This window comes from Manis javanica, chromosome 3, assembly GCF_040802235.1.
Source record: "Manis javanica isolate MJ-LG chromosome 3, MJ_LKY, whole genome shotgun sequence".
Classification (NCBI taxonomy): domain Eukaryota; kingdom Metazoa; phylum Chordata; class Mammalia; order Pholidota; family Manidae; genus Manis; species Manis javanica.
In genome coordinates, this window is record NC_133158.1 from 2,328,482 (window position 1) to 2,342,641 (window position 14,160).

General features: G+C 39.6%; 1 protein-coding gene across 10 annotated transcripts in view; it reads left to right on the forward strand.

The window, feature by feature from the left end:
• Window positions 1-14,160, forward strand: part of DOCK3 (dedicator of cytokinesis 3) — a 323,372-nt gene that overhangs the window by 117,826 nt on the left and 191,386 nt on the right. For all 10 annotated transcript variants that reach the window (XR_012128871.1, XM_073230632.1, XM_073230639.1 and 7 more), the window contains exon 5: window positions 371-467. Coding sequence is in view for 9 of the 10 variants with exons in the window: in XM_073230632.1 (XP_073086733.1) it covers window positions 371-467 (97 nt within the window). In the remaining variant the exon portion in view is untranslated. The remainder of the gene's footprint in view (window positions 1-370; window positions 468-14,160) is intronic.

Here is a 14,160-nt window from a genome sequence, read left to right on the forward strand (position 1 = left end):
GAGCATGAGCTAATGTGGATTACTGATAAATGTTGACACAATTAAAAAAATTAAGCAATACTTGGGTAGTGCTATGGACCTTCCTTAAGGAAAAAAATGTAAAGTCTCTCTTTTAAAAAGTCCTTCTTAAAGACAGTATTTCTAAAAGTAAAATTGAGGATTTATGTAGCAAAACCCAAATGTTTTTACACTAATTCAGATCAGTTACACTCTTGCAGTAAATTACTGCAGAAAGGTCTTCAAGCAGTTAGATGTACCTCTGTATTTCCATGAATTTAAAATTTGGGTTACACATGTTAAAAAGGGCCATAGACAGTATTCTGGTATTTTATCAAAGATAACGTTCTGTTTGTTGTGCCTCTGGTTCTAGGCAGTATGAAACTGTGGTTCCGCTTGAAGATTCTATTGTGACTGAAGTTACAGCAACTCTACAAGAATGGGCCAGTCTGTGGAAACAGCTCTATGTGGTAAGTAATTGATAACTAGTTTACTAAATCATTAAAATTCCTTTGTACTTAGTGAAAAAATTTATCTTACCTATGCCAAATGCAAATTTTCAGAGTTCTGAATATTTGCAGTTTTTCAAATGTTTATACCTAGTATTAGCTGAAACATAGTAGATTGAATTTTATCCAACTTGAAGAGAACACATTATTTATTTGCGTGCAGCCCCTCCACCCTATCCCAGTCAGTAGAAATTAGGTTCCCTAATACTGGGGATTTTAGCTATCTTACTAATTGCTGTAAACTTAGAAGCTTTTGTAAAACAGATGTTTATTGAATGAATGAAGAAAATTGGGTCACATTGTGAATCTGATGGTGGGTCAAGGCCAAGAAGTTGTATCAATAGTTTCTTTTCTTTTTTTTTTGGAAGTTTTTTTTAAATTAAGGTATCATTGATATACAATCTCTTATGAAGGATTCACATGAGCAACATTGTAGTTTCAACATTCAACCATATTATTAAGTTCCCCCACCCCCCACCCCATTGCAGTCACTGTCTATCAGCGTAGTAAGATGCTATGGAGCCACCACTTGTAGGAAGCTAGATTTCTTAAAGCCAAACTTGGGTAAGTTTGAAGTTTCCTTGACTGGTTTGATTTAAATTGAATTGAGTCAACAGTTTCTTATAGCTGCTAAGCTTAAAGGATATGCCATATATCACACTTTTAGCTAGGCCAACACTTAATAGAAAGATTAATAAAAACCCATCCAGTCCATAACCTCTGGAAACTTAGTAGATAGAGGGCAATAGGACACACAAAACATAGACTAAAAATAAGTGACAGGGTTTGGGTTCTCAACAAGATGGAGTAAACACATTCTCTTTTACTCCTACCAACTATGACAAAAATACTGGACAAAACTCATAAACCACCTACCAGAAAAATCTGAAAGTTGGGAAAAAGCAAGAGCTGATCAGGGACCTTGGGACTCGCAGGTTTCGTGAGTTCCCTGTTGTTTTTCTTGCTCCCCAAATATCTTGGTCTGGGCTCTAGAGAAGCCCACCACCTGGAAATGCTGATGGGTGCAGACAAAAAAAATAGTGCCAAGGAAAGCCTGCTTTCTCTGGGAAAAGGATGACAAGTTAAGAACTATCCTGCCTGTTCTCTAGGAGGATATCGCAGTAAAAGCTGCACCCCCTCCCACCCCAGCGGGCATCACGGCAGTGGACTCTGTAGCCAGAGCTCTGTCCCTCACACACTCATCACTCCACCTTCAGTAGCAAGATGTCTCTTTCCAGGGGAGCCTGTGACTTCATCGCCCTGCAGTGATGAGACCGTGCTCCTCTTCAGCGGAGCCTGTAGGGAGAACCTGACTGCCACCCCACGAGCAGTTAGAAGGTGGCATCTCTCCCCAGCAGAGCCTGGGGGTGGGGCTCTGGCTTTCACAGGTACCCAGCATAACAGGGTTGTGCCTTTAATCCTGCAGAATTCTGTGGGCAAAACTTTGACTTCCTCTCATGCTCTCAAGTGAGAAAGAAGCATTCCTGTGCAGACAATCCTGTGGTAGAGCTCTTGATTTCCACTCCCCTGTAGCAGTAAGATGGTGCCCTCCCCAGTCCTGTAGGCAGGCTTCTTGACTCCCACGCACCACCACTCCCACACTCACCGTTAATGAAGCAGTACCCTTTAAGCACACCCTGTGGACAGAATCTGTTTTCCATCTTTGTCCTACTTAACGAGGCAGTGCTTTCCCCCACCAAGCCCATTCTGAGGATAAGGTGGAATGAAGTTCTGTCATCTAGGTAACACACAAATGGGGAAAACCATAAGTGCACTGGGAAAATTTTATAAACTAAAAGCAGCCTATGAAAGTGAGCCTGGGGTTGGATTGCATTCTGAATCTAAACAAGCTGACCACCTGCTAAAATAGAAAATTTTAATAAGAGTTAGAGTGTAATAAATAGTGTAACACTGAAAATGTCAGCAGTGGGCCCTAATCACTTGTCATATGAAAAATCAGGAAAATTTCAACTCTAATTGTGGAAAGACAACTAACAAATGTCAACTTTGAAATGACACAGACGTTGGAATCATTAGCAAGGATTTTAAAGCAGCTTGTGTAGAATTGCTCCAGGGGACAGTTACACCAAAAGAAATCAGGAAACTGCAGAAAAGAAGTAGAAAATATAATGAATGAAATGAAGATTTTAGAACTAAAAAATATAATAACTGAAACTTAAAGGCTAAATATCAGAATGGTGGAAAGCACAGAGAAAAGAATTAGTGAACTTGAAGATGGATCATTAAACATGACCAATCTAAATAATGGAGAGGAAATAACCTAAAAATGTGAATTTAGCCTCAGAGAACTGTGAACAGTAACATAAGACTTAACATTTGAGGCATTAGCTACTAGACAGAAAGGACAGGATGTGGAACTAAAAAATATTTGAAGAAATAATGGCTTTAATCTCCCCAAATTTGGCAAAAAGACATAAACCTACAGTCAAGAAGGTGAGTGAACCTCAAAGAAGATAAACATAAAGAAATCCGTACCCAGACACATGGTAGTTAAACTTCTGAAAATGTTGGCCAAAGGAAACATCTTGAAAGGAAAATCACACATTATGATTAGGAAATGGCAATTTGAATGACAGCAGAGTTCTCACCCGGAACTATGGAAGGTAGGAGGAGGTGGCCCAACATCTTTCAACTGCAGCTAAAAGAAAGAAAAAAAAAAGCAGTGTTACTCCAATACTGATGTACCCCAACCAGGAAATGTATACTTCAAGAATGAAAGATAAATAAGCACATTTTCAGCTGACAGAAAACCAAGAAAATGTGTTGCCAGCAAATTGATTCTAAAATAATGGCTATAAAGGAAGTTCATCAGGCACAAAGGAAGAGATAATGGAAGGACACATGGAACATTAGGAATGAAGAAAGCTGTGGAAGGGCAGATAAATTCCCTGTAGTTTTAAAAAATTGTGTTTGGTAGAAAGCAAAATTACAATATTGCTGTACTTCTCAATGTATATAGAAGTTGTATTTAAGAAACTGTATCTCAAATGAGAAGGAAAGGGACATTAATTGTGGTAAGGTATCTGCATTCCACTTCAAATGGTAAAATGTTGATAGTAGACTAATATATTATGTATGTATATTGTAATCTCTAGAGCAATTATTAAAAATATCACACAAAGCATATAGTTAAGCTACTATAAATCAAAATGGAATACTAAAAATTTTCCAATAACTTATAGGAAAATAGTGAAGGGGAAGCAGGAAGGGTAGACAGGACAAGGAAATTAACTACTAAAATGGCAGAATTAGACACTAACATACTAATAAGTAAGAAATAGAAGTTGGTAGAATTGATAAATTAAAAAGACTTAACTATATGCTGTGTATAAGAAACCCACTTTATATATAATGACCCAGGGAGGTTAAAAGATAGAAAACTATATACCATGCAAGAACTTGTCAAAAGAAAGCTGGAATGACTATATTCAAAAGAGATTATTATATTAATTTTGAATCATTTCTTCCTTAAGTAAAATAATAAATAAAATTAACTGCATTATACTACTCTAAGAAAAAATTATTGTCAGAATAAATAAAATTACCAGAGACAAAGGGACATAATAAAATGATAAAAAGGTCAATTCACTAAGAAGACATCACAATCTTAAATATGCATGCACCAAAAAACAGAGCTGCAAAATAATGAAGTGAAACCTGGAAGGAGTGAATGGAGAAAATAGAGAAATCAGCTATTATTCTTAGGGATTTATAACCCCTTCCCCTAGTAATTGATGTGACCGCTAGATAACAGTCATCAAGAATAGGAAGAACTGAGCAGGGCCATTAATCATTAGGATCTACTGAATTATTTATAATATTCCATCCAATAAAATTAGAATACATATTATTTTCAAACACACATGGAACATTCATGAACATTGACAATATCTTAGGTCATAGAGCAACTCGACACATTTGTAATAATCCATATCATACAGAAGATGTTCTCACCATAATGGAAACAAACTAGAAATGAAAAGCAGAAAGATAACAGGAAAACACTGAAGCACTTCGAAATTAAACAACATACTACTAAATAATCCATCTATCAAAGAAGTCTCTAGAGAAATAAAAAATACATTGAAGTGAATATAACTGAAATTATAACATACTGAATAAAATCTGTGAGATACAGCTAAGAGCAGTGCCGAAGGGGACATTTGTAGTGTCAGCGTGCTGTGTGTGTGGAGTTTGCCCCCTCCCCCCTCTGTTCCTCCCTCCCACTTACGGGCTCTAACGGGAGGAGGGTTTGGATCCCACCTGTGGCTCTGCCCCTTGACCCTGCTCAGTGTGGCCCTCTCTTTGTCCTTAGCTGTGGAAGGTCTGTTCTGTAGTCTTCAGGTCCTTTTCAGAGCTGCTTGTATTACATGTAGTTGCTGTCTTGGTGTGTATATGGGAGGTCATCACAGTGACCTCCTAGTCCTCCATCTTCCCAAAACCTCCTCATTTGTTTTTAATTTTTTTTCGGGCATGTATAATCTCTTATTTAACCAGCCATGAGTTCATATTTATTGAGTACATTTTTCATTTCTAGAAATTTTATTTGGTTATAGGTTAAGTCTGCCTGCTGAATTTTGACTGTCTTTTCTTTGTATTATATATTGTCCTCATTTCCTTCTTTAAACATATTATACTTACCCATTTAATATTCTGTGATCATTTCAGTCTTCAGTTGTTCTGAGTCAGCTGTCTTTATTTGCTGACTTCACTCATACTTGCTTGCTTTAACCCCATTTTTGGTGTTTCCTGATTTTGAGCTGATGTTCTTTAGGGCTCTGACTATAGCAATTCCTCAAAGCTAAGGTTGAAACATTTCTCAGAGAAGATTGTCAGTTGGTCTGTCATGTCCTTGGGGTACTACCTTTCTGGAGACACATTAGAATTTAGATGGAGGTTTCTTAGGCCCCAGTGGTGGTGTGGATTCCCCACTCCCATCCACAGGGGCTCGCGTGCCTCCACTGTTCCTGTTTCCTGTGCGCCCATCCACAGCCAAGGCCCAGTGTCTCTCTGTGCCTGTGGATTTTCCCTTCTCCTGACTCACTCACTGCGGGCATCTGCCTTCTAGAGCTCTGACCTCCCATGGAGGTTCGATCCCACCTCCCACCTATCTCTGCCCTGAGATACTTGGCTAAAACCCAGGAACTGGCAGGCGCCCACAGGGCAAGGGAGAATGACAGAGTCTCCTTATTCTGATGTGTTATGGTAGTTTCTGGCCTTACTTCCTACCCACCAGGAGAGATTTGCTTTCATTTGGACATTAACCATCATTTATAGGTCTTATTTTATGGTAAGGAGTTCTCTCTCTGATTTGTGATACTCATACATTTTAGAATAAGTGTTTTTTGCTCTTGAAAGCTTCTGTTTCTTTTTCCAAAACAACTCTGTTCAGGGATCCTCTTCCCTTTATATTGTTTTTATATATTTATAACTGTTTGGCACCCACAGGAGTCTAGAGGAGACACTAATATTCTCATTTCGTATTCTGGGGACTGCTCAGCTAGGAAACAACCACGATGCCTTGATAGCATACTGCCTTCCTCTCCCATGGACCAGATTTTACCACATAGAAGTTGATGGGGGGACAAAATCCATTATTCTTTTTGCTTCAAACCTTGTCTCCAATGAAATCCCAAAAAGATTCATCATATTGCTAAATTGACGAACCCTCATCACTTCCCCATATTTGACTTTAACTGAGTTCACAAATCAAAAACTAGCATTTTCTTCCCATATTCTTTATGGACTACGAATGGCTTTTCTTTAAACCCCTTTAGGGGCAATATCAGAGTAAAAATGATACTGAAGTCTTGATCCACTGGCAAGCATTTGGTCCTGATCTATGTCAGTAGAACAGTAAATTTACTAATTAGTACTTTTCCTTCATTCATATTTGGATCACCCAGCCTGTTTTGGGTGTCAGGTAATCCTCTAGTAGTTATCCATAATTTTAACAAGAGTGGTTAAGACTGTTGTCTTGGCTTCAAACAATCTTGAGGGAGAACACCATTCATGAAAACTGTAAGAGGACGTAGCACAGTTCTAAAATAAGACTGAAGAAAATGATGCCTAGGACCTCACAACTGCTGTGGTACCATACCACACTTGATTTCATTGTGCTTACCCTGGGATGCCATTATGACCTGGCAGTTATCACCATGGTCATTTTCAACATACTGTAATAGTGAAGTTTCACTGAGAAAGGGCAACTTCCTGTTTAAGTGTAGTTTGGGCTGAGTTATTGGGCTTTTTAAAAGCACACTTTCAATAGAAACACATTTAATGTTTTAGACAAATGGGCAGATGTGGGGAGCGGGCTATTCCCTTCCCCCACTTGCTGATGTGGCGGGAATGGAGAACAAAGAACATCCTGTTTACGCATTCCATGAGCAACTGAAGGAGCCCTGCTGTGCCTACCTTTGCCCGGCTACCGCTGACGTCAATACTGTGCTTGACTGTCTATTGGACAATGCTATTTTCTGGGATAGTGTGCTTCTTTGCTGTATAAATACTCCGGACTCGAATAAAGCTTTGCTGGCGACGCGCAGGAGCGTCAGCCCTCCCAGCTCTTTCTGTCTTTCTCTGTTTTCTTCGCCCCCCTTCCGCACTTCAGGACCTGCTCGACTCGGCGCGGCCGGACCGCGTCAGGCAGAGGGGCTGGAGAGCTTGGATTCTCTCTGAGGCAGCCCCAGGTGGTTGCATCTCCTCTTATTTTGACAGCTTTGGGTGATCAAATTATTCCCATGAGCTCTGAGGCTTGCTTTGAAAGTCTGACTTATGACAACAGCATATTTAAAAGGCTTAAAATATGATAACAGTTTCCTAATTCCTGGGAAATGTTTTTACCTAACAAGAGCTGATAGTGATTGTTTCAGGTATGAAATGTTTTAAAGCTGTGGTTTTAAAACATACAGCAACACAACAGTGTGTAGAGATGGGCAATTTTTAGAACCCTGCTTTTAGAAGCTGTATATAGTTTCTTGCTTAATATTAATTCATTTGTACTAATTTATTTTTACATAAAGAATTTGGTAATGCTTCCCCAAATGACCAGCTTCCTTTTGCTCTTAGGTCACAACTTCCACCCAGGAGAATCGGTTTCACTAAGTCCCAGGATAGGCCGTAATCATCAGCTGCAGCACCAATACAGTCGCCTTTAACTGTTGGTAGGAGTGGAAAGTACATCACATTGGCAGTGTACGCCTGGGCTTGAATCCCAGCCCCCACGTGTTTAGCCTTGTGACTTAGTTCGAGCTGTTTAAACACTCTTGAGTTTTAGTTTCCTCATCTGTGAAACTGAGATGAGAGCCAGCACATGGGATGAAGACAAATGAAATAAATAACAGTATCTAAGGGCCCTTTGCAAGAGTATCTGCATGTAGGAGATAGTAAAGGTTATCAAACAAGTGATTTTCTTAAAATTTTTGCTAATTGCTTGTGAAACTCTTCTTCCTCAGATGTCACAGTCGCTAAAACCATTCTCTGGCTTCCCAGTAGCAAAAATATTGTATCTACATTAGATGACATTCTGAGATCAGACGTGGCAGAGCTAGTGTGCTTCCTGGTTTTCAAGAGAGCCCCAGAGGAGTATTGTGAACGGTTCCATTTCACTCTCCACTCCAGGTATATAGCCATTCGTGTGAGGACGTTAGCTTGCCAATTAGCCGATCATTTCATAGAAATAGGAAACGACCATTTCCTGATTGACTAGAAACTATTCTGACATAACTTGTTGGAAGCCCACCCTCAGGAACTTGCTGGAAATCTGTCCTCTGGGAGAAGAGTTAGCCAACTGTGGCACTTGGGTTAGACACCTGTTTTTGTAAATAAATTTCTTCCTGGAGCGTAGTCACACCCATTTGCTTACACATTGCTTATGGCCCCTTGCTTGTTGTAAGGGCAGAGTTGGGTGGTTGTGGCAGAGACCAGATAGCCTGCTAGTCTAAAATATGTATTATTAGCCCTTTAAGATAAAGTTTGCCACTCCTGCTCTAGGGTGCTGGGAAAGCGGTTTGTGGGGAAGTGTCTCATTGTAAACCCCTTGGGCAGGGATGGGGTGGGAGGCAATGCCAGGGGAAGCTGCCCGTTGCCGAGTGCTGCTGGCCGCTGTGTAAGCAGGAGCTGCGTGACGGAGCTGATCTTGCCGGGGGAGTCTGCCAGCTGCATACCCTGGGGACCCAGCAGCAAAACTATTCCTCCCGGAATGTGTCTTCTGTGCCCTCTTCTGAGACAGCCTAACACCATGCCAGCTGGGAAAGGAAGTGTGTAGGACCACATTGATTTTTTCAACACAAGCAGAAAGAGTGAATTTGGAGCTGAGAGGGGACAAATTTGATAACCAGCATAATCCGCTTCTGTGACCAGCATTCACATGTACTCTTCTCCACATATCTGAGTGCTCATCTAGAAACAAACAGTATATTTCTATCCTTTATTTTCATTTAAGAAATATTTTGTGACAAAATATACATATCAGAAAATTGACCATTTCAGCCATCTTTAAGTGTCCAGTTCAGTGGCACCAAATACATTTATATTGTTATACAACCATCACTGTTCTTTATCTCCAGTACATTTTCCATCTTGCCGAACTGAAACTCTACCCATTTAAACACTAACTCCCCACTCTTCCCTGTCGCTCAGCTCCTAGCACCCTCCATTTCACTTTGTGTCTGTATGGTTTGAGGTACTAAGTACCTTGTCTGAATGGATCACACAGTCCTTTGTGACTGGCTTATGACGTCTGGGATAGCGCCTTCAAAGTCCATCCTTACTTGGATGTGTCAGAATATCCTTCCTTTTTATGGCTGAATACCAATCCATTGTATATATGGACCACATACTGTTTATCCATTCATCTGTCAACGGACACTTGGATTTATTTCACCTTTTGGCTATGGCGAATAATGCTGCTATAAACATGGGGTATACATTCCTGTTTGTGTCCCTGCTTTTACTTCCTTTGGGTTTATGCCCAGACATGGAATGTCTGGATCATATGCTAATCCTGTTTTTCATTTTTTGAAGAACCATCATACTGTTTTCATCTATTCTTACAAGTAAGGAAGTTCATAACATTAACTCAGAATGGGGATACAGGATGATGCACTATCCCGAGAGTCATTCTTATCCATTCATTGCTGGCCATGATAATTATTCCTCAAATCTAGAGTACAGTCCTTCTAATATTATTTTATCTGAAGATTAAATTACACAGCAAACTTCCAGTGGGAAGGAGAGAAGAATGAAATGCTTACATATCCAAGTAAACACGTATCACTGACAAGCAGTAGAAATATGCAAAGCCGCTACAGTCCTCACGTCTGTAATGGGTCATGAGGCCGGCGTTGATGCACACTGCTTCCTTTTTCTACTCACAGGTCTGTTTCCCAGCAAGACCCTCGGTGTGTTAGGTTTCCTTAGCTGGGGGAGTGACTTAAGCATTCATTCCTGAAAGGTCTGTTACGTTAATCTTTTACTGCTTTTAAATTGCTACCATTTTCCGTTACCTTTTCCTGTAGGGCATGGAAGTACTAAGTGGGTGTGCCACAACATATCCTGGCTCTGGATCCAGTTCTAGGGAGAACTCCATTGTGCAGAACAACCCAGATGCCCAGGAACGTGGTAATAAGGATCAGTCACTCAGCCAGTGGTGACTGTTTGGTCTGTAGATTCAATAGCATAAACAGCTGCAAATAACCAGGTGGAAATCTCATCTCCCAGTTAAGTGGAACTATTGTTGTGGCCCCTGTTGAAATCATTCCTCCCTGGGGGACTAAGATCCACAAGCCAGTAGAGCTCAAAGTAGCTAAGATGGAAATTTAAAAAGTTTGTGAGTGGGTTATTTGGTCTAATAGGGAGAGGATCCACTCCTACTTCCACCCACAGATTCTCAGACCGATGTATTCTGGCTGTGGGGAAGGCCACACCATATAATGGGCTCTCATTTAAAGCATATACTATATCCTATAAAGTCGATCTTTCCATGTGCTGTCTCCCAACAAGCTCCACAAATGAGTCTTCAGTAAGACATTCGACCTTTCAGTTAGGCTAGCTGCTTCTAGTGTTAGAGTGTGGTGGGACCTGTTAATTCCATGGGCAAGCCCATTTTTGTACTTCTTTTTCTGTGGAATGAATTCCTTGATCAAGTACAATCCTGAATGTAGTGCCGTTATGGTGGATAAGACATTATGTGAGTCCATGGATAATCGTGCTGGCAGGAGAAGGGAAGGAAGGCAAATTCACACTCAGAATGTGTGTCTATTTTGGTAAGGATGGCTCTGTCCCTCCATCATGGAGGACCAGGTCCTCATCCTCTGACCAGGTCCCCACATCCTGCTTGTTCTGTTTCTCTGGAGAACTTGTCACTAACACAGTCATGAACATCATGCACATGTATCTTTTCATTTCTCTTGGGTGGTATCTAGGAGTGGAGTTACTAAATAAAATGGTAAATACACGTGTAACCTTTTGAAACTGCTAGACGTTTTCCAAAGTTGTAATATTTTACATTCCCATCAGCAATATATGATAGTTCCTGTTGTACCATATTCTCACCAGTACTTAGTATTGTCAGTATATTTGAACAATTCTGAAAGGTATATAATAGTATCTCATCATAGTTAAATTTATATTTTACTACTGGCTATGATATTGAACATCTTTTTATGTATTCTTTGCCATATGTATATCTTCCTTTTTTTAATTGAAGTATAGCTGACAATATTATATTTGTTTCAGGTATATGACATAGTGATTAAACAATTACATATAGTACAAAATGTTCAACACAAGTGTAGTTGTTGTCATCATACAAAGATATTACAATGTTATTAGCTGTGCTGTACTCTTCATTCCCATGACTTATTTATTTTATAATTGGAAGTTCATACCTCTTTATCACCTTCATTCATTTTACTAATCCCCCCAACCCTCTTCCCTCTGACAACCATCAGTTTATTCTCCATTGTTACAAGTTTGTTTCTATTTGATTGATTTTTTTCTTTAGTTTCCACGTATAAGTGACATCATATGGTATTTATCCTTCTCTGACTTATTTAACTTAGCATAATACCCTCTAAGTCCATCCATGGTGTCACAAATGACAAGAGTTCATTCTTTTTCATGTCTGAGTAGTATTCCATTATATATATGTACCACATCTTCTTTATCCATTCATCTATCAGTGGGCACTTAGGTTGTTCCATATCTTGGTTATTGTAGCTAATGCTTTGATAAATGTAGGAGTGCATTTGTCTTTATGAATTAGTGATTTTGTTTTCTTCAGGTAAATAACCGCAAGTGTAGTTACTGGGTCACATGGTATTTCAATTTTTAATTTTTTGAGGAACCTCCATACTGTTTTCTACAGCAACTGCACCAATTGACATTCCCACCAGCAGTGCACCAGGGCTCCCTTTTCTCCACATCCTCCTCAACACTTGTTATTTCTTGTCTTGTTGGTACCAGCCATTCTGACTGGTGTGAGGTGATCTCACTGTGGCTTTGATTTTTATTTCCCTGATGGTTGGTGATGTTGATCATCTTTTAATGTATCTGTTGTCCATCTGTTTGGTACTAGCACGAAAGCAGATTAATGGAACAGAATAGGGAGCCCAGAAACAATCCCACACCTATACGGTCACTTGATAATATGACAAAGGAGGCAAGACTATACAGTGAGGAAAGGGAGTCTCTTTAATAAATGGTGCTGGGAGAACCAGACAGCTGCATGCAGGGGAATGAACCGGGATCACTCTTACACCACACATGAAATAAACTTAAAATGGATTAAAGACCTAAATGTAAGATCTGAAATCATAAAATGCATAAAAGAATATATAAGCAGCAAACTCTTGAACACCAGCATTAGCAGTCTTTTTCTGGATACATGTCCCCAGGCAAGGGAGACAAAAGCAACATAAAAAAGTGGGACTATGTGAAACTAAAAAGTTTCTGGACAGCAAAGGACACCATCATCAATATGAAAAGGCAGCCTACTGATTGGGAGAATATATTTGCAAATGATATGTACAATGAGGGGTACTATCCAAAATAAACAAAGAACTCATATAAATCAACACTGAAAAAAAATTCCAGTGAGAGATGGGCAGAGACCTGTATATCCTCTTTGGTGAAATATCTCTTCAAGTTATTTGCCCATTTTTAAGTTAGTTTGTTGTTCAAGACATGAGAGTTCTTTATTTATTCTGGATATTAGATATCTTTTGTCAGTTACCTGATTTTCAATATTTTCTCCTTGTATTAGCTTTTTTCCATTTGTAAGTATAAGATAAATTCTAGTCAGAATAAGCAGGCAAAGAGGGGCAAACAAAGGGCCAGATAGTTTATTTAAATACCCCCGGGTGAGGTTCTGTGGCCTTCTTGCCAGAGGCCAGAGAAGTCACACCCGGTCAGGGAGGTGGGGGCTTATAAGGGATTAGGAGGGGGAGGAGTGGGAAAACTATCCTAGGGGGCGTGGAGAGGTATGATTGGCTAAAGGTGACATAATAGTCAACTAGAAACTTTTTTCCTTCCAAGAGGGAGGAGGCTGACATCCGGGTCCCTGTTGGCACATCAGGATGGAATTCAGGGAGAGCTGTCCCCTTTCCATATACGGCACGGACTTTGGGATCTGCTCTGTTCTCCCCCTATGGCAGCTCTCTGTTCTGTTTGCATGTCCTTGTTTTTCCTTTCTCCAGCCTAACACTAAGCAGTATCTTCTCAGAATGGAAGTTTTTAATTTTGTTGAAATCCAGTTTATTGATATTTTCTTTTATGGATTATGCTTTTGATAAGAGTAGGAATTCATAGCCTATCGACTGGTAAGGTCTTCTCCTCTATTTTCTTCTAAAAGTTTTATAGTTTTACATTTCAATCTATTAACTTCATTTTGAGTTAAATTTTATATAAAGAAAAATGTTTAGTCACTTATTTTAGATTTGGATATATAGTTGATTCAAAACCATTTGTTAAAAAGTCTCAACATTTAGCAAATGTATTGTTAAAAAGACTGTATTGCATTCAGCCCCATCATCCTCCCTCCTTACTTACTCCCGTGTCCTTCTCTACACATTTCTGGCTCAGTCAAACAGTAAATTTCTTGGACTCTCTGACTCCCATTTGTATCCCTGGTAACTCCTAAGAGAATAGGTGCTTACAGAGTGGCTGACTTGAATTGACATAGGGGCAGAGTTATTATCGAATCGGTGTAGTGAATGATTTCTCGTGCTCTTGTGATATATACATAGATACATATTCTCTGACTAGATTGAGGAGGCGCGGCGAAGAATCACACAGGGCCACGGTTAGAAGTGACAGCTGTTGTCCACTGACCTTAATGGGCTGCATCAGTAGGAATGGGAAGAAAGAGATTTCCCTTGGTGTATCTGATCACAGTCCTGTTATGTCTTCTTCTGAAGTCATTTGAAGAATACTGGCATAAAGGGTAAAAAGCTGGCAACTCCTCTCTGACCCATTTAATGACCTTGGACAAATTACATTTCCACTTGGTATAACAGCTTTCCTTAAACTATATTTGACCTTTGCATCCTGAAAGTATTTGGGAAGCAATAACTGGTTTATTAACTCTGGATAAATGTATGTGATTATTAGAAAAAGCGATTGTTATTGT